The sequence below is a fragment of the Prionailurus viverrinus genome, chromosome A3, assembly GCF_022837055.1.
Source record: "Prionailurus viverrinus isolate Anna chromosome A3, UM_Priviv_1.0, whole genome shotgun sequence".
Classification (NCBI taxonomy): domain Eukaryota; kingdom Metazoa; phylum Chordata; class Mammalia; order Carnivora; family Felidae; genus Prionailurus; species Prionailurus viverrinus.
Window position 1 is genome coordinate 19,078,959 of NC_062563.1, and position 18,485 is coordinate 19,097,443.

Sequence of the window (18,485 nt, forward strand, 5' to 3'; positions counted from 1 at the left end):
CTAATTTCCCCCCCTTTTCCTTGCTCAGAGTTTACTCAGGGCAGGTTATTGATTTGACCCACCTTTTGTATTGTTTACATTTTCCTTTATCTTATCAATGTGGAAGGCTCAGTTGTAAGCCGGAGAAGAAAAATCCTGTAGATGTGCTAGGGTCCACACAGCTACTTCTAGGCCAGAGCCAGCAGCTTCCTGGGGCAGGAGGCAAACAGGGCTGGGCTCTCCTCACTACTGCCCGGGGCCGTCTCCAGGTCTCCAGACTCCACTGCTTTGCTGAGGAGCACAGGCTCGCCTAGCCTTCTTCCTGCCCAGACCTTGGGGTGCATCTCCATGTGGCTTGGGGACCGTCTGGCACCTGAGAAAGCAGGGAGTGGGGAGCCGAGCTTTCTTTTGAATGGACCCCTCCCCAAGCCCGGCTTCGATCTGAGGTAACCATCGTGTTGTTTCTCTGGCCACTTAGAACAGCCAGGCTGTGCGACACCAGGGCTGAGAAAACTAGGCAACGTCTCAACAAAGTGACAGGTTTTGATTTGGGCCAAGTGCCTGGGTAGAGGTGACGATCATGAGTGCCACCCAGGCAAGCTCTAAGTCCCACACGGAATGGCGAGGCCTGTGTTGTGTACCTTGGCACTGGTCGTCCCAGGAAGGCAGTTCACTGAGCCACCCAGCATCTGTATGTGGGGGGTGTAAAGTAAAGGGCTCAGGGCATTTGGCCCGGGGGGTGATCCAGGGTCTGCTTTTCTGTTCTTCAGTCCTGAGCGCACTTGTGAAGACTGGCCACTAACCTGGCCTGTCTTCACCAGACTGGAGATCGGACAGCCCGGATCCAGCAGGAAGCAACGATTCTACCTGCCAAAGTCTGGAGCAGGGGTAGAAACCTGATGCCCGGCACGGCCTAGGCAGGCGCTGGTCACCCCATGGACAAGGGTGGGAGCAAGCACCTGCTGCCTTGACTTTTGAAAACGCTCTCCTTGGTTTGCAGGACCGCCAGGATCCGCAAAGAGCATATGGCTACTGCTCTGCTGTCACCAACCCCAAGGCTTTAGCAGCCCTTAGCGCCTGGCCCTTGTGGCTGCTCAGGCTGGAGCCAGAAGGAGGGGTCTGCACAGCGAGCAGGGCCCTTCTGGCGGGGGCAGGGGTAGCTGCCTTCTCTTCTGCTGTCCGCTGGGGGCAGGTGGCAACCCAGGGTACCGGAGAAGGGTCTGAGCGTCCACCTGCCGTTAGTGCCTCTTCTTCTGGAGCCTGGCCCTCCTCTGTGTGCACGTGCGTACCCCTGAGCACTTGAATGTTGATGAATAGCTTTTCCTGGCTAATGCTTTTATAACTGTTGTTCCTTTCCACCATGAGTGGGTGACTTAGGAGTATTTGGAAGAAGCATTCGGCTGGAGCCGAAGGTAAATTGTCCAGGGTAAAGACTGTTTGGAGTCCCTGAATATAGAAAGCTACAAGTGCGTGGTCTTTCCCAGGAGTCAAACCCCAGAGTAGATACACTGGTGGAGGGTAACAATCTACTCAAGTGGTAGCTGTTCTGTCATTTGTGTTTAAAGAGAGAGATTGTCACTCATCCTTGGTTCCTGCCCCCACACAGTGACCACCTTGCAGTTTGCTTGAAATGCTGGTGGGGCAGGAGTCCCAGGATGAGTGGAGCTGGCTGGAGGGGGAGCCGGGCCGCCCTCAGTACGGACCCAGCGTGGTCCTCGGGCCAGGGGAGAAGGGGTGGCCCGTGCAGAGGCGTTCCCGCGCTGCCTCGCCATTTAGCTGTGTCGGGAAAACCCGACTGTGCCATAATCGTTATTACGAAGAAAACGCCAACCAACCTTCCCCTCTCCCCTGCCGGCCATCGTCCATTGAAAGTTAACAGAGCACAGTCTTTGTGGAAGTCAGGGAGGTTGCCAGAGCTGCGGGGTCCTGCCTGAGAGTGCTGATTCCTGGTTTTCTACCATCCATTTACCTTCTGGTCTTCGGAGTGACCGGAGGCCCTGGGAATGGCTGGGGTGCAGTCAGCTTTAGTGCGCCTCCCAGAGAGATGGCTGAAAGACGTGGTCACCTTGGTGCTAAGAGACAACTGCCCTGTTTGCCCAGAGGCAATCTGCAACTTCACCAAACTATACAAGAGGGTCCCCTGACTGCGGTGGCCAGGGGTGAGACCAAACCAAGGGGGCACACTCTGTCGGTCAGGCCTGGGTGGAATGGGAGTTCTTTATCCAGAGTACGTGTTTTTAACAGAAAGCGTAACTCGCCTTCGGACAGTGGCTATGCTGAGGTGGGGGTGGGCTGTCCTCTCTGGGCTGCCTCCAGGCCTCACGAGGTCCCCTGTGGGGATGCTGCTATTTCTAAGATGCAAATTGCACATTTCCTAGATTTTGTATCTGTGGATTTGGAGAAGGGAGGGAGCAGGGACAAACTGCGTATACAATTTGATATGGGCCGAAATGGTACTTCAGATCTTTTGATTGTTCCTAAATAAAAACGTAAATATGTTTCACATCTGCTGACTTTATTTTGTGGGGGAGCCAGAAAAACTAGAAACGTTTCACATCTGATTTATTCAGTGGGCAAACCAGATCTTAAGCTTGGATGGATGAGCAAGGCCGTTCCCCTCAGCCTGCTTCAGGAAAGTTCCTCTCTCCGTCTCCCACGCTGCTGTGTCCACAGGCCTGGCTTCTGTGTGACAGAACTGTGAGGTTTCTAGAATTATGCTAAACAGACAAAAGGCAGGAAGGAGTCAGACTCACAGTCATCGGGTGTCTTGTGAGAAGGTGCTGGGAAGTCCTTTTCTTGTCCCTTCCCCCACCCCCTCCCACCCAGTGAGAATGTGCTCAGAAGCAGAGCACTTTCCTCTTTGCTAAGGGGGTGCCGGTGAATCGGTTAAGGATGCGGAGGCCTTAAAAGAATAGGATTTTTTTAAAAAGCTTAATTTCTGGGGCGCCTGGCTGGCTAGGTTGGTGGAGCATGCGACTCTTAATCTCGGGGTTTTGAGGTCAAGCCCCACGTTGGGTGGTAAAATCTTTTCTAAAAGCCCAGTTCCTAAGATTCAGAGCAAGTGAATCTTGGGGTGACCCCAAGGGCCTGTGACAGGAAAAAGGGAGCCCAGACAGAAAATCACCTGGGGCAGACACACACCAAGGCCGGCCAGTGATTCTGCTCCCAGGTGGACACCGGGGCCTGTTCCCAACTTGGTCCTTCTGGAGGCCAGCTGAAGTCTTGGGAAAACAGTTTTGTGTTGAGTAAAGCAAGAGCAGCCCAGTGTGGCAGCCTGAATGCCACGCAGCTGAAGCTCGGGGTGAGTGCAGACTCGGGCAGGGGCTTTCTGGGACACAACTGTGGGCAGAGTGGGCAGTGGCAGCCCGCTGTGGGTGGCTGAGCTTCCCAGGGGCACTTGCAGTGGCCTCCGGGCAGGAAACAGAACCCCTGCCTGATTCCTGGGCAGGAGTCCCCTGGGGATCATCAGAGGAAGACCCAATGAGGAGTCTCCAGCGGAGACGGGGCTTGATCTCTTTGAGATGTGAGGAGGCAGGAACTTACTCTGTTCTGTGAGCTACTTTGGTGGGATAACCAGATAGTGCTTATGATGGTTTTTCCCTTCTAAAGAACAGAAATGGCGAGAGAGGACAGGCTCAAACTTAAAGACAAGTGAGTTTTTAAGGAGCCCCAGCCTCCAGATGATGTTCAGGATGTGTCTGGTCAGGAAGGGGGGGGGGGGGGTCTTGTGTCCACGTGCTTGTGGCCACAGATCCTTGTTAATGGCACTGTCCTCAACTGGAGTCAGAAACTGCTCCTGCCTTCCCCCTTTATAGAGGGGTTCTTGCCCTGACTGCTTTTTTTGCAGGGGCTTCGGAAAGCTGCTGACCTTGCAAGTAGTGCTGTGTGCACGTGTGCACGGGGTGAGAGAAGTGCAGGCCTGCAACTCTGAGCAGTTACTTGTCCCTGGTGTGCCAGCCAGCCAGGAGTGGTTCCTGTTGGAGACAGCAGGAGAGGAGACACCCCCTGTAGGGAGCCAGTCCGCTTCTCATCTTTGCCCCTGGTACCATGGACTTCCTCTTCCTGACCCTGCTTTTCTGGTTTCCTATGCCCACACTTGTAGCGTCTCAACCCTGACCTTCCATTCAGTTCACCAGGGAAAGCTTTTGAAAAATACCTATGCTAGGGCTGTAGGCACTGGTATTTTTTAGAAGCTTCCCAGATGATGCGTAACCCAGTGGGTAGAAACTCGTGCCAATCCAAGCTGCCCCACCACAGGGACGTGGCCCACATGCATGACGAGGCAAGCAACTACGCACCATAGGGCAAGAGCTTCAGTCTCAAGTGAGGGTTTCCCCTCACCCCCATCCCTTCCCCTTTGTAGGGCCTCATGGGTCGATTAATGAGCTCAGGTCTGTCTGGAGGAAACAGGAGGTGAAACTGATCTGTGTGCTTGCAAGACTGAGACTTGTCCTGTTTTCTACCAGGAAGAAAGATCAAGGCATTTGCAGTGAAAAGCAAAGTAGTGTAGCCTGAGAGCCTGGAAGATAGGTGTGCCTCAGGTCCATGAAGCTGCCTTAGGGACGTCAGAGCTGTTCCTCTCCAAGTCATACTCCAGAAAGACACTTGTTCAGTAAATGGGGATTCATCCTGATTAAAATGAAAATGGTCAACACCAAAAAGCCAAGGATGTCCTGTGATGACAGGCAGCCCCTAACCGAGGGGTCAGCACAGAACTCTTCCTTCACACTGGACAAGCTCTCCTGGCCACAAGAACCTGGAGCAAGAAAACCCAGTTTAGAAGTTCAGACCAACTTCCATCAACTCCCTTGTCGCTGGGAAAAGAACCATCCTTTTGAATAGGACAGAGAAGCTCTAGCGAGAAAGCCAAGGGGCCAGCAAGAACCTGAGCAGTGGGCGCTCTGATACTGGCTCTTATATCTAGTTCAGTGGATGAAAGGAAGTATTTTAAACTGATCCCAGTTCTCCAAGTGGGTGGTGCTCAGAGGGAACTAGAATGAACCAGGACTTGCCCTCAATCTGTCAAATTGGGAATTGTTAGGTCTTGGTCTGACTTATCACATAGGAAAGGGATGCTCCGAACCTGTAACTCTTTTTTTTGAAGAGGGCGCACGTGAGCAAGGGGGCAGAGAGAGAGACGCGGGGCTCACCCAGGGCTCATGTTTTACTAAAGCAGGGCTCGAGCTCACCCCTTTAAGTGGGCCTCAAACTCATGAACTGTGAGATCATGACCTGAGCTGAAGTCAGGGGCTTACTGGCCGAGCCACCCACATGCCCCTCAGAACCTGTAATGTAACTCTTAATCAGCCTTGGACTTGACAATCTTGCTCTCCATGCTTTGTTTGGTACGTGAATTATCACACCAGCGATACACTAATTACCATCTTAAGAACCAACTGATTACACTTACCTGCATCTTTTCAGGATCCCTGGGCTGGATTTTTATGCTCGTCCCCATCCATCCACCAGGCAGGCAGCTCTGTGTGTGGCATCATGTTTGACCTACACCGGCGCAGACCACCATGAAAACAGCCACAGGAAGGTAAGGGCAGTGCCTTTTCAACCACATCCGGGCAGAGATTTGGTTGCAAGCTATCGAGGCAACCAGAGTGGCACCCGGCAACCTCCTTTTGAAAGGAGAGGCTTCTGTGAACTGGGAAAGGGCTCCGGCTGCATCCCGCTCACCAGGGTTGGCAAGCTGCAGGGATTCGGGCTGCTGTCCCCGGACATCCTGTCTGCAGAGGAGCTGGAAGAGCAGGTGTTCTCACCCCACTCCGTAGCCCAGAGGAGGGAAGAGATGCTTGACCTGGGAAGTGGCCAAAAACTTCCAACCTGCCTGTACCGCACAATAACCACCTGACAAGTTGTCTCCAGACGACCGGCTTCCCGGACCCGTGAAAGAGCACCCAAGCTAAAAGGACACGGGGCCGATTTATGTGGCAGTCAGATCTTAAGAGGCCAGCACAACTGGCAACTGAGGCCGAATGAGGGCAGTGGGCTTGCGTGTGCCAAGTGCCAGCTGTGCCGAAGGGCACCCTTGTGCCCACGGGCCTGCACCCCTTCGTGGAGCTGCCTTCCCAACCTTCCCGTCTCCTTTCCGGGGTCTTCTCACCAACTCAATGGAAACAGCCAGCTGCATGGTGACTGCTCCCTCACCTGCCCACACAGCGGGCCGATCCTTAACCCTTTTCTGTCCCTAGGGAACGCACACTGTGTTGTCTTTGCCTTCGAACAAAAACCACCTGGCCACAATAGGCTTTGCTGTTTTCCTCCCACCCCCGGCCCGTTCCCGACAGCCTTACCATCTGTAGCACAGCTGTCCCCACGTGTCGGGTGGTCGCCGGCCCCTCCCTGTGGCTCTGCTCCAAGGTTGCCCTCCAAAGGTGAGGAGCAAGGAGAGTCACTAACTTTGTTACAATACTACTGAGAAGAAAAATAATACTGTTCTTTTCAAAAGGGAAGCTTTTCTAATAAAATTTACGATTTTTGTTAATATTCTGATTATAAACCAAACGATTATAAACCAAACGTTGGCAGCCATATGTAGATATGTTTGCTATGGACAGGATTGCGAGGTCATACTTGCAAAGACAACTTTAGAATTAGTTTAAATAAACCAATACATTTTCTCAGAAATTGTATAATTTCCTTCGGTTTACAATCCATGATCTGGGAAGTTTAATGTAATGTTAAATAATTTACTTTCTACCCTAAAAGTAAACTATAGAAAACTGAATCACTATTAGGATTGAATAACAAGGCTTTAACGGCTCAGTGGTTTTTCTTAAGAGTATATAAATATATAAATCTTGAAAAGGTAACACTGTTAGTTGAGCTGTAAAATCCATAAAAATAACAGTTCTGCCACAGTGCACAGACCAGTTCATTCGTTTTGCTTCCCCCACCCCCCAACCAAGCAGCTTTCCGGTTAGAAGTGGAAGACAGAGAAAATCATACATCCTATGTGAAATAATGAACATGGTAGGAAATGGTGTGCAAAAAATAACCTTTAAAATTCCATACTCCAACATCACAGATGCCCAGCAAGAGGACTTTCAACTGGTTTAATGAATATTCGGGCTGATCTCCACATCCTCCCACAGTGCTGTCCGCAGACTCAGAGCCCAGGTCTTATGCTGCAACGGGGAGAGTGGTCTTCAGTCTGGAACAGGACGGGGGTGGGGGGAAGGGGTCCCCTAGCCAACCTGCTGAAGGGTGCCTTGAAGAAGGGCCTGTCAGTTGTGTGCAGGAGCTTCCCAAAGGTACCGGGGAAAATCCCCGGCGTGGCCTGCGACCTGCTCCTCCGTTCTGGCCATGCCGGCACCCATCTCTGACAAAGGCCTCAAGTCCGCTGACCTTGCTGTTAGACCTTCTGTTGCTCGGTGGCCTCTGCGTCAAAGCGAGGCACGCCCTCCCAATGTGGCAGGAGCTGCTGTACTGGGCCAGCACGGCCACACACTCGTCTACCCTAGTGAGCAGGTCCGGATTCCAGGCTCACATCCCGAGTGTCAACCTTGGGCTGCCTCCCGGCTTTGGGCAGCAGGCAGGTGGTGCAGCCCAAAGCAGGGCAGGACATCCGGGTCTCCCTCATCCTCCCATGGTCCTGAGGGGCTGCTGTCCCCATTCCAGGCAGCGCCCTGGGCCTTGGCCTCTTCAGGCCCCTCACACAGTGGCCTGCAGGGCGACCCTCCATGGCCCACAGCAGCCTGGCTTGCCCAATGCTGCTATTTCTAACACGATCCCCTGTATCTTGGAGGCTGGGCTGTGTTCCCAGCCACGGGCAACATGCCCTTGTGCTGTGTCCTCTTCCTTGAGCAGGGGGGGACCCTCTCCAGGCAGGTCCTGTGCTCCTCTGCCCTGGCTCCAGGGCCAAACCGTGGGGGCATCTACCCCCACCCCTGCCCGGCTGGGGTTTTAAAGCTACAGGACAATGTAAACTTGGGTTTGTTTCCCTGGCCCCATGAGGCTGCTGCGGTTCCTTAGAGCCTCCTGTGCCACAGGCTGAGGCAGCCTCTCTCCAAGGGGCTGCAGCCATGGTCCTGGCCCCATAGATGGAAAGCTCCATCTCCAGAAGTCAGGACCAGAGGTGTGTGCTTAATTAATTTGAGACACAGTACAGTGTTTGCCTTCCCCCAGAGCTGGGGCACGGAGGCCCCGAACAGTAAAACAACTCATTAATGGCTTGGTTTTGTCTAGCAGTCACTGCTGGAATCCAGGCTCCAGGCTACGGGGCCAGGAAGGCTGCCACGACAGGCCACTTCTCAAGAACCCGGCTCACGGCACTCCACGAGGTGCATGGCACCCGCTGCTCTCAACGAGGCTGGCACACAACTAGAGGCGGTTGTCCCCGTTGACCCGAGTCCTTCGTGGGGCCCTGGACACAAGGAGAGAGTGTCCTTACCGGCGGTGGGGCCTCAGAGTGCAATGGGACAGCCCAAAGCCAGACAACTGTAACTTCCACCCACCCAGGAGGCAAGAGAAGGACCCAGAGGGGCAGCAAGCACTTCTTCCCATCGCTCCCACCATCCCCCGCCTCCAAGCTGCACACTGGCCACCCATCCTCCAGCCCCTCACCTCCGTTCCCGACTGTCAAAATGGTCTGCCAGATGCTCTTGGGAGATTCGAAAGTCCTCAAACGGCTGCTGGTAGCGGGCTTCAAAGGAACCTTCCCGGCCCCGGCCATGGAACAGCTGGCCCGAGGCATCGGAGCCCCGCTCCCGCAGAGACATACTACTGAAGGGACTGACGTCACTGTTCTCCTGCTTCAACAAGGGCGGTGCACGAGAGATCAGTGCCACCCCGGGGCCTTGTGAGGCTGCTGCGTGGCTCCTCCCCAGTCTCCCTTCCTCGTGCTCACCTTGGCAGGGAAAACCTCGATCTTGATAAGCAGGGAGGCCAGCTCCAGGTCCTCACTGTAGTTGTTCTTCAAAGGCACGGCTCTGTATCCTAGGAGAAGGCCTGGCCCTCAGCCCAGGAGGGAGCCAAGCAGGGGCCTGCGCCCCCCGCCCCCCACCCCGTCCCCAAGCTAGATCCCGGGCACTGTCTCTAGGAAGGATCCTCACCTGCCTTCAAGCCCTTCACTGGGAAGGTGGCCTGAGCCAGGAAGTTCTGGTCACTGAACATGTCCTCCTCATACACCACAAAGCGCAGGAAGGCGAATTCTGGGTTACTGATCTGGAAGTGGAAGGGCTTGGCGGGCCAAACAGGGTTCAGTCCGTTGTCCACTGCAAAAGTCAGGGCAGAAGGCCTCAGGCCACCACCAAGAGAGGACAGGGTCACTGGCGTGGTTGAGTGGGGAAGGCAGACCTACCCACAAATTCTGTCTTCTGTTTGATGCTGTCATACTCTGCTCCGGCCACCTCAATCTCCACAAAAGGACACACGATGCCTCGGCCATTCTTCGGCAGGTGCCGGGCCCCCAGCACCTGTAAGGCAGGGTAGAGATGGGCTGGGGGACTGTCCTTTCCACTCCCTCCAAATCCTCACTATGCAGTGGAGGCAGTGCGCCCTCTGCTGGGCCCCAAAGACACGGCCCACTAAGTGGCTCATGGCATCAGGGCCCTGAGCAGTGGTATTGGAAGAAGCTTCAGTCAAACTTCTCATGGGAGTTTCTGCAATCTACTTCATCAAACTCCCCCATCAAACTCATGTCTGTTTCAATATGCAAATCTTTTAAATTACTTCCCCACGAGATAAAAAAAAAAAAAAAAAAAAAAATTGAAGTCTCTTCTCGGGAAAGCAGCACCCACTCACCTTGTGCTATCCTCACCTCCTTCAACACTGCTCAGCCCCACCCGCCCCGCACCCCACAGCTTCTCACCAGGGGGCATCAAGTGCTCAGGGACTGTTCTAAAAGAGAGCTGGGGATGGGGGTCACTCTCCTTCAAGCCCCCTTCCAGTAAGTGCCGTCCCGCTGGCTCCTGCGGATAGCTCACCACGGGCCCTGGTTTCCTGTCCTGCCAGGCAGCGGCTACCCATGGCCTCACTGGACAGCCTGACTCTTCAGTGCCAAGAACTGGCTACATTTAGCCTACCTGCCTCGGGCTTTCGCCACTCTGGGCCCAGCCCCACGGTGGAGACTTGCAGCTGCCTTCCTATCTCAGAGGACGGTCACACCTTCCTCACGCTCAGGAGCCAGTTCAGTGGCCCCCGCCAGTCACACAAATCAGCACCCCATCCCTGACTCCAGAAACGAGCCCCAGGAGAACAACCCCTGCCCACCCTAAAGCCCACAGGTGAGCACCACCCACCTCGATGCAGATGGCATATGGCTCCAGGCCTCGGAGGCTGCTCTTGTCAAAGGGATCAAAGGCCTCATCCCGCATGGTGCTCGGCTGCAGCACGTAGCCACAGTGGCCACCGGCCATGAAGAGGGCCTGGTTCATCTGCATAGGCTTGTCTGAAAGAGCCAAGTTACAGTGGACTCTGGCCCGATGGCGCCCCTCCCCGCCCCACGGGGCACCTTCTCACCTGGGGTCTGGAAGTTGAGAGCCACGAGCTGACTGCCACAGATCCACATGGGCAAGGGGTCGTAATTGGAAGAGTCTAGCCGCTGGCCCTTGGGGTAGATGCGGGAGAGCTGCAGCCGGTTGTACTGGAGAAACTTCTTGCCTTTGGCCTTGTTCACATATTTCTCAGCCTTGGTTTCCGGGAAGGACGACATGTCCCGGTAGCAGGCACGTTCTGTGCCAATCTCTGGGCCAAACAGGGAGAATGCTTACAGAGCCCACCCACCTGGGCAGCTCCCCCACCCCCCCTACAAAGGGACGAAATGTACATCTTCCACCTGCCAGGGAGGGCCCCCAAACACACCCCCACCAGCCCTCGGCCCTTACTGTCTTCATCAAAGGGAACAGGCCGACAGTAGACAACCAGCTCGGAGAGCTCCAGGGCGATCTTCTTCCTCCGCTCCATCATCTTGCCCTCCGTGAGCTGGTGACACACACACATGGCCTGATGCCCCACCCGGAAGGATGCCCCTGCCAGCTTAGGCATACCCACAGTGCAGGTGCTCTCTGGGCCCTGCCCTGTCCCCCGAATCTCCCACACCCCACTGGACAGTACACCCCAGAATCCTCCTTTTCTGTGCCCCCAAGGCCACACTTGCCCTCCTAAGACTCTTAGAAGCTGATATCCTCATCACCCACACCCCAGTGACAGCTCAGGGTCCTGGGGTTGGCTGCACTCTTTGGTGATGCTTTGTGACCATCGGGTACCCAGCCTCCCTTAAGCAAGGCAGCCTCCTGTGACTTCAGTGGGGACTCAGGTCTCTGGTTCCGTCTCAGGTCTCGGTGCTGAGGAGACTCCTCCCACCTTGCGGGCCTAATGGCTTCACACCCTCAGATGCCCCCCTGCCTGACACAGCCACCTACCCACCGTGGCCGCTCACAAGCGCATCCCGTCCTGTCCTCATAGCTCCAGAGGCCCACTTTCTTCCATCAAGGGCTCCTACACTCACATTCTTACTTCCTCTTCCAGCCCAGACCCCAGAATCCATCCCCTCAGCCAGCCAGTCTGCCAATAAAATCCTCAGCACCTTCTGTTCTCTGTGCGGCTCACAGGCACCCATCCTCCAAAGCAGCCACAGACCTGCCTTGTCGCCCTCCACCCGCACCAACCACCCGGGGAATGGCCATCACACAGAATTCCCTTAACCCCTGTGAATACATCCTTCCTTCTGCTCCCCCAGGTTCAGCGGAAGTGGCTTCCCTCCTCTCTCCTGGCTCCTCCTACAGCCAAGCGTGAAAGCTGGCCCCAGCTCTAGCCCCGTGGAGGCCCACCACCACGGTTCCTAGTAGTGACACTAGGGCCATTTGCTGCTGCCAAAACCCCAGGTACTTTCAGGTTATCGTGCCCGTTGGTACCTCTGCAGCCCTCACACATCAGATACCATACACCCCTGGCCACCGCCAGCCTCTCGGCCCTGCCCTTCCGGGCTCCCCCTGCCACCAACACCCTCCAAAGTTAAACCCTCTCCCCACTCCACACCACCCATTCCTCCCAAGCCTCTGGGCACCCACTCCTGCTTCCAGCACAAGACTGCTCTTGGTCGGCCCCTGTGTGTCCAACTGCCAACCACGCAGATCCACAGGGCAGCCCACGGCCGCTATCCATCTCTGTCCTGAACGAGCCACACGGCCTGCTCTGTGTGTGTGTGTGTGTGTGTGTGTGGTTTCCTCCAGGTCCCAGCCTAGAGGCAGGCCTGGTGCTGCAGGCCTCACCCCCAACAGGTTCACATGCTGCTCACCTGCACCCCACAGATGCCCCTTACCCTGGCGTCTGCTGTCTGGGCCACTTCTCGGATCTTCTTCACCCAGTCCTGCAGCTCCTCTTGTGAGTCAGCAGCGACATCCAGGGACCAGTGCGCCACAGAAGCCATACTGATGGAGAAGACGAACAGCCGGTTGTTCTTGCCCTCGGGACGGATGGCTGGGAGAGCAAGAGAAACAGCGCTTGGAAAGACGTCCCCGTCCCCCACACTACAGCCCAGGCACTGGCTCGGAGCCCCTCACCACCTGCCCTCCACCCCACGGGGTGTGAGGGAGGTGATGCTGCGCTGCCAGGAGAGGCGACCAGGGCTCAAACCCCGGTCTCGTGCGGGTCACGTGCCCCACCCTGTCTCCAAGGTCCCGTCACACCGTGGCCCAACCTACAAGGACTGTGGAGGTCAGCTAGCCTTCCGCATCACCCAGTGCCTGGCTCAGGGTAAGCATGCAGGGGGTCAGAGCTGAAGGTGAAGAATCGAGACTGGGGTGTCAAGAGAGTATCCAAGCACAGGGAGAGCTCAGAGTGAGGACAGCCTTTGGGAGGCCAGCCACTGGCTTCTTCCCACAGAACACAAAGGGAGCCACAAAGGAGAGCCTGACCCTGAAGAACCGTGGGCTGGAGAAAGGGGTGGGGGCTCACCAATCTGACAAGCTGGCACATCCAAGACCCCCCGGAGCAAATCCCCCAAGGGGCTATTCTCGTCCAAGTGCTGTGGAAAGCAAAGCCCATGGGTTGTCAGCACATCTGCTTTATATAGATGCATGGGAGGAGATGTCTGCGTGCGTGCAACAAACACACCTTAGGCACACACCCATGACAACACAAACACAGCAGGTGTATTGGAAACTGCGGACCCCACAGGGGTGTGACAGGACCGCAGGTGACTGGTGGCTGTGCATGCACAGGTACACCCGACACTGTGTGTGATGGGCATATGCACAAGAAGAGTCTGGGACGGGATTCTGTCACACCAACATGGCTCTGTTCTCACCTCCCTCTCAGGCTCCAGGGCTGCGGGGCTGACCATCTCTTCCACGTAGTTTGACGGGAACCACAGCTGCTTCTTCCCACCATAGTCCCCCCGCCACCTGTGGAAGCCACAGGGTGCTGACCCCAGCAACCACTCCAAACTCCCACAAGGAGGGTATCCCTTGTCAGAGTCCCCGCACCTACGCCAGGCTGCAGGAGCAACGCTGGTGCGCAGGTATGTGGGACAGACACACCACGACAGCACAGTGGCAGGTGCACAGGGGGGCCCCCGCCTCCCAGCCCGCCACACATGCCAGAGGCTTTGGCTCTGGGGACCAGGCTCACCAGCCACCTTCTTGCTTCTCCACATTCTGGATGATGGCGCTCTTAGTGAAAGTCAGCTCATCCTCTCTCTGGGCCTTGTAGTCAAAGAGTGCTTTGACTGCACACTGCAGAGCGGGAGACACTGGTTAGAGCAGGCAGTCTATCCTCGCCACTCTGCTGACGTGGGGCAGCCCACCCAGCACAGTCCTCGCCATCAGCCCTACAGGAGGCTCCAGGACACATGTGACCCAGGGCCTCTGCCACGGAAGCTCCTCAGGGTCCAGGTGGAACATTGCAAGCCCCTCAGCCCGGGCCACAGGGAGATTCTTGAATCTCCCCCAGAAGCCAGGGCTCACAGGCTAGGAGTGTCTGTAGGTTCCCCGGGTGCCTCCCCCAGGACCTGAAAGCCTATGGGCATGACTGGGACCCCATCATTCCTCATCTGGAAAGTAGGAGAAAAAACCTTGTCCCAGGCTCCCTGGCTGCTGAGGGACAAAGCACAACTCCTTACTCCTTAGAGAAAAAAGCAGAGAGAGAAAGGTCCTTTCCGAGGGATCTGCACGAGATAAGGGAGTGAGCAGCAAAGAACAAAGTTTCTGGCCCTTGTGGCCAACCCCCGCCCTGCTGCCACCCTGGAAGTAAATGAGACTTACCCTGAGGAGCAGTTTGGAGGGGTCAGTGTTGACCCCTAGGGACAGGGACTGGGAGGGGGTCAGCCCCAGGAGAGCTGTGGTCAGACACCAACCACACATCTCTCACAAGCTCTAAGGACTCGGAAAACCACAAACACCACTTCTCCACAACGACCACAGATGCACCCCTCCGCCCCCAGCAGAGAAATACAAGCCCAGAGCAGCCAGGAGCCTCTCTAGCTTCCTGTGCCCAGACACCCGAGGCTGTACCTTGAAAGTCGGCATAGGATTCGCCTCCACATAGAAGCCTGGGTTGCGGCCCTCATACAGGGCCCCGTAGTCTGGCTCCTGGAAACAAGACCGAATGGTAGACGTTAACACCCAGAGAGAACAGGGGCTGCTGGCTTCCCTGTGCCCCTCAGTCGGTGAGGCAGGCCTCCACATGGCCTTCCTCTCCAAGCCAAGTCTGCCCCCTCCCCTGGCACCTGGTCCACCGGCATCTTGGACCTTAGCAGCACGGCTTTGCCCTTCCCTCTCTCCCAAGTTCTTAACCCTTGAGGCCCACCCCATGATTCCGAAACCTCTCTGTTCCCGAAGGCCCAAGGTGCTGCCCGACATTCTTGCTTAGTGGCTCGCTCACTCCCCACTGGGCGCCCCCACCCCACGCTGCCTATCCATCAGCCCAGCCCCGGGCCCCAGTGTGCACAGTCCTCTCTCTGGTCACCTGTGCTCACCAATGCCAAGTCTCAAGCAGACCTCCCGCCCTAGTCCCCATCAGTCAAGTCCTGAGCCCTCTCTGTCCCCATGCCGTCTGTGTAGCCTTCTACCTCACATGCCCCACCCTCATGCCTCTGCCTCCTGGAGCCAACTCCCCTGCCCTGGCGACAGTCCAGTTCACACCTCCTGAGTAAGCTTCTGGCCTTGGGCCTACCTTTCCCTGCATGAGCTCCTGGACCGCCTTACCCCACACCCCAGCTCGCGGGGGCTCTCTGCTCGAATGCCTTCACCTAATGCATGCCCATCCTCGCACATTCTTGTGGAGGACATTCCCTCTGGGACACCGTCCCGGCACCCACACCATGGCCCCTAGCTGGGCAGAGTGACCCTCCCAGGAGCTCCTACAACATCCCTGGCTTCTGTGTCCCACATACCGACTGTCCTGCCACTGCCCAGCAGCTAGCCCAGGGTCACCCTGTCCACCACGCCCCCTCAAGCACTGGGCCCTCACAGCTGTGCCGATCTTCTCCAGCGCCTCCTCGTTGATGGGATAGCGCAGCTTCATCTTGCGGTACAGTGGGTGCTTCTCATAGTAGCTGATGAGGTCCACGAGGCTGTCGAACTCTGAGTTGCCCAGGACCACCGTCTGGCCCTCCTGCTGGACGCGGCAATGCTTGATCTTGCCCTCAGCCCTTAACACAACAGCCACACAGGGTCAGGGCAGCCCAGACTCAGGCATACCCCACACCACCTACAGTACCCCGAGGCAACACCCCTCACCGGAAGGAGATGGCGTAGGAGTTGGGCTCATTCCGTTTCCTCACCAGGAAGGCCCCATCCCGGGGGACGCGCATCAGCATGTGCTCGGCCTGAGCTCTGGTCAGGCTGGCATGGTACCACCTGAAGACAGGCCCAAGTCAAGCCCTGGCCATCACCTCTCACGTCCCCCACCCAGCCCTCGGCCCCTCCCTCACTCTTTGCTCTCGTGGGCATTGGTCTGCGGGACTGGCTCTGAGAGGCGCATCTCAAATTCGTTGCAGCGTAGGGGCACCTGCTGGTAGTGTGTGATGAGGTCATAGAGCGAGTCAAAGACCAGGTTGTCTGTCAAGAAGAACTTGGGGGCCCCAGCGTCCTGCCGAGAGTGGATCCGACAGTGCTGGACTTTCCCATTCCGCCTGAGGGAAGACAGGGAGACAGTGAGGAGCAGGCTGGGCCCAAGTGAGGTACCTAAGTTGTTCGGGTGTGGGTGGCCCTGCAGGAGGGCTTCAAAGCACCCTGAAAAGTATATGTGTGTGCATGCATGTGATGAGATCACGTTCCATGGGAGAGCCTGTGACAGAGACCAACTACGGACCGTGGTGGTCTCTGGGAGGTGCCGCGTCAGAGTATACATGCGCCAGGAGTGGGTTACCAGAAAGAGAGGGTATAGTCGCCCACGAAGGTCTCGCTCTCTCGCACGAGGAAGGAGCCATCAGGGGCCCCGGTCTCGATGCAGTACTCGGTAAGCAGGCGCTCAGCGATGTGCCGCCCATCCCGTCCTGCCCCAAGCTTCCCGTGGAACCATTTCTCACTGGAGTGCAGCTCTGTGCTGCCACTGGCCTGTGGGGGGAGGGCAACAGCAAAGACACTCAGTGACTCTGACCCCAGCCCAGCCCCAGGCCCTGGGCTGGCCCCTCACCTCCTTGGGCTCCTCCTCATCCTCGTTGCCCTGGTCACTGCTCGTCTCCTCAGAGTAGTAGATTTTGCTGCTGGTCAGGACGAAGTAGTGGGGATACCACTCCTAGAAGACAGAAGTGGGGCCCATGAACGGAGCCCTCCTCCTGCGGTGCCCCTCCCCATGCTTGGCGTGGCCTGGCCCTCACGTGGTTCACAGGGTCCTCCAGGTAGAGGATGCCATTCTTGATGGAGTTGCTGATATCGTTCTCGGAGTACATCACTGATGTAGGCACCTCTTCATAGGCACTGCCCTCTGCCAGCTTCTTGTGCTATGGGGACAGGCCAGGACATGGCAGTGCCCCCTAGTCCCAGCGTCCCTCCTCCTCACTCAGGCTGCAATGGCCTGGGAGAGGTGCTGGGAAGTGTGGGGGGCTCACCCCTACCTTGATAAGGATCTTTCTCTTGAGCTGGTTGGGTGAGGGGAGTCCATCGGCAGCGATGTCCACAGGCTTGGTAAGGAGTGTGTCCCCAAGCACCTTCTTGAAGTACTGTGCCATGTTCCTCTGCTGGGCAATGCTGCAATGGTCCTCAATGGACAGGATGACCGGGTACCTAAAGGGTAAGGAGCCAGTGCAGTGACAGAGGCCTTACAATTCTGAGGGATCAATGCTTAGTCCAAACACTCCCTCAGAGAAGGAGGTGTTAGGGACCAAGGCCCTGGAGGCCCTGTCTGTAAGAAAGCTACCCAGAGAAGATGCTGGCCTTGGTTGCTGGAAAGGTTAAGAAGGTTCCACAGGGGCACCAAAGGGTGCAACAGGAACAAAGGGGTGGAACCCCTGCAGACAGAGGTCCCCAGAGTTGGTCCAGCTATGGGGGCTCTCCCAGCAATGCAAGAGACATCCCATGCCAAGAAGGTAAGGAGAGACAGGAATCACCCTCCAGTTAGTTGCCGGAGCCCCCGATGATCCCTTCAGTGAGGCATGAGAGACTAGTGAGCACAGGTAGGGGTGAACAGGAATTGCAGGACAGCAGGTAGGGATGTGGACAACTCTCTGGGCTGTGAAGGGAAAGGGGTTGGTAGGACAATGGCCTAAAGAGACCACTGGGGTTAAGGAAGTATTTTTTGCGGATGGGTAGAGCTTTAGTTTGTTCCACAGGCTAGAGAAAAACCATTGAAGAGGGCAGACCATGGATGTAAGAAACAGGGAGGGGCTTAGGAAGAATGGGTCAAGCAAACGGCAAGAGGACGAAAGAAAAATGGGGCATGGGGACAGGGCACTGGAGGGGACCCTCTGTCACAGGACAGAGCTGGAGCCAAGCTGACCCCAGCCCTCCTCCCTTCTCTCCCACTCACTCTGAGGCCACAAAGGCGTGCTCCTTGATAGTGTGCAGGACGTCTGAGAACTTGATCTTGGTGGTAAGGGTGTGTCCATGGTAAATGACTGGCATCCCATCTGGGCCATCCCAGCAGTCCACTGGGGAGCAACATGACCACAGTCAAGAGGGCAGGCCCCCCCAACCTCCTCCCCCAGCCCTGGCCCTCACGCACACTCAATGCAGCGACAGCCCATCCGCAGGCAGCGAGCGTAGGCTTCCAGGGAGGACTCGCTGGAGAACTGGTCCCCAGTCAGGTATCTGGACAGGGAAGGAGAGGCAAGCGTGGTTGGGTGAGTGCCTCCCTCCCAAGGGTGGGCCAGGTGGGGCCCAAGGGAGTCACTCACGTGTTGTGGGAGGAGGAGATCCAGTAGTGGGAGAGGGGGTTGTTCATGGTTTCTGGGCACACTGCATCCAGCTGTGAGTTCCACACACTGTTCTCTTTGGAGAACAGGAAGGTGACAAACTGTCCGGGAATGGCAGGAAAAGAAAGCCAGAGTGAGCCCCTACCCCAATCTGCTGGCATGGCAGTGGTGGGAAGGAGAGGATGCTCACGGTCTACTGTGG

The 18,485-nt window shown here is 56.5% G+C and overlaps 1 protein-coding gene across 7 annotated transcripts in view; it reads right to left on the reverse strand.

Moving 5' to 3' along the window:
- Nucleotides 1–2,473: 2,473 nt before the first annotated feature.
- Nucleotides 2,474–18,485, reverse strand: part of PLCG1 (phospholipase C gamma 1) — a 41,896-nt gene continuing 25,884 nt past the window's right edge. Inside the window, exons 10-37 of one of the 7 annotated variants that reach the window (XM_047851660.1) lie at nt 18,266–18,384; nt 18,094–18,179; nt 17,899–18,019; nt 16,988–17,156; nt 16,751–16,873; nt 16,567–16,668; nt 16,300–16,487; nt 15,863–16,063; nt 15,669–15,788; nt 15,400–15,580; nt 14,442–14,519; nt 13,561–13,664; nt 13,238–13,334; nt 12,886–12,955; nt 12,251–12,408; nt 10,815–10,911; nt 10,450–10,674; nt 10,230–10,378; nt 9,290–9,404; nt 9,042–9,203; nt 8,837–8,925; nt 8,554–8,741; nt 6,987–8,353; nt 6,282–6,354; nt 5,390–5,481; nt 3,848–3,953; nt 3,104–3,200; nt 2,474–2,696 (exon numbers count right to left, since the gene is read on the reverse strand). In XM_047851660.1, the coding sequence (XP_047707616.1) occupies nt 8,311–8,353; nt 8,554–8,741; nt 8,837–8,925; nt 9,042–9,203; nt 9,290–9,404; nt 10,230–10,378; nt 10,450–10,674; nt 10,815–10,911; nt 12,251–12,408; nt 12,886–12,955; nt 13,238–13,334; nt 13,561–13,664; nt 14,442–14,519; nt 15,400–15,580; nt 15,669–15,788; nt 15,863–16,063; nt 16,300–16,487; nt 16,567–16,668; nt 16,751–16,873; nt 16,988–17,156; nt 17,899–18,019; nt 18,094–18,179; nt 18,266–18,384 (2,985 nt within the window). In that variant the 3' untranslated portion in view covers nt 2,474–2,696; nt 3,104–3,200; nt 3,848–3,953; ... (1 more) ...; nt 6,282–6,354; nt 6,987–8,310. Of the gene's footprint in view, nt 2,697–3,103; nt 3,201–3,847; nt 3,954–5,389; nt 8,354–8,553; nt 8,742–8,836; nt 8,926–9,041; nt 9,204–9,289; nt 9,405–10,229; nt 10,379–10,449; nt 10,675–10,814; nt 10,912–12,250; nt 12,409–12,885; nt 12,956–13,237; nt 13,335–13,560; nt 13,665–14,441; nt 14,520–15,399; nt 15,581–15,668; nt 15,789–15,862; nt 16,064–16,299; nt 16,488–16,566; nt 16,669–16,750; nt 16,874–16,987; nt 17,157–17,898; nt 18,020–18,093; nt 18,180–18,265; nt 18,385–18,485 lie in introns of all 7 variants that reach the window. The other 6 variants (XM_047851658.1, XM_047851657.1, XM_047851655.1 and 3 more) reach the window with 6 other exon arrangements.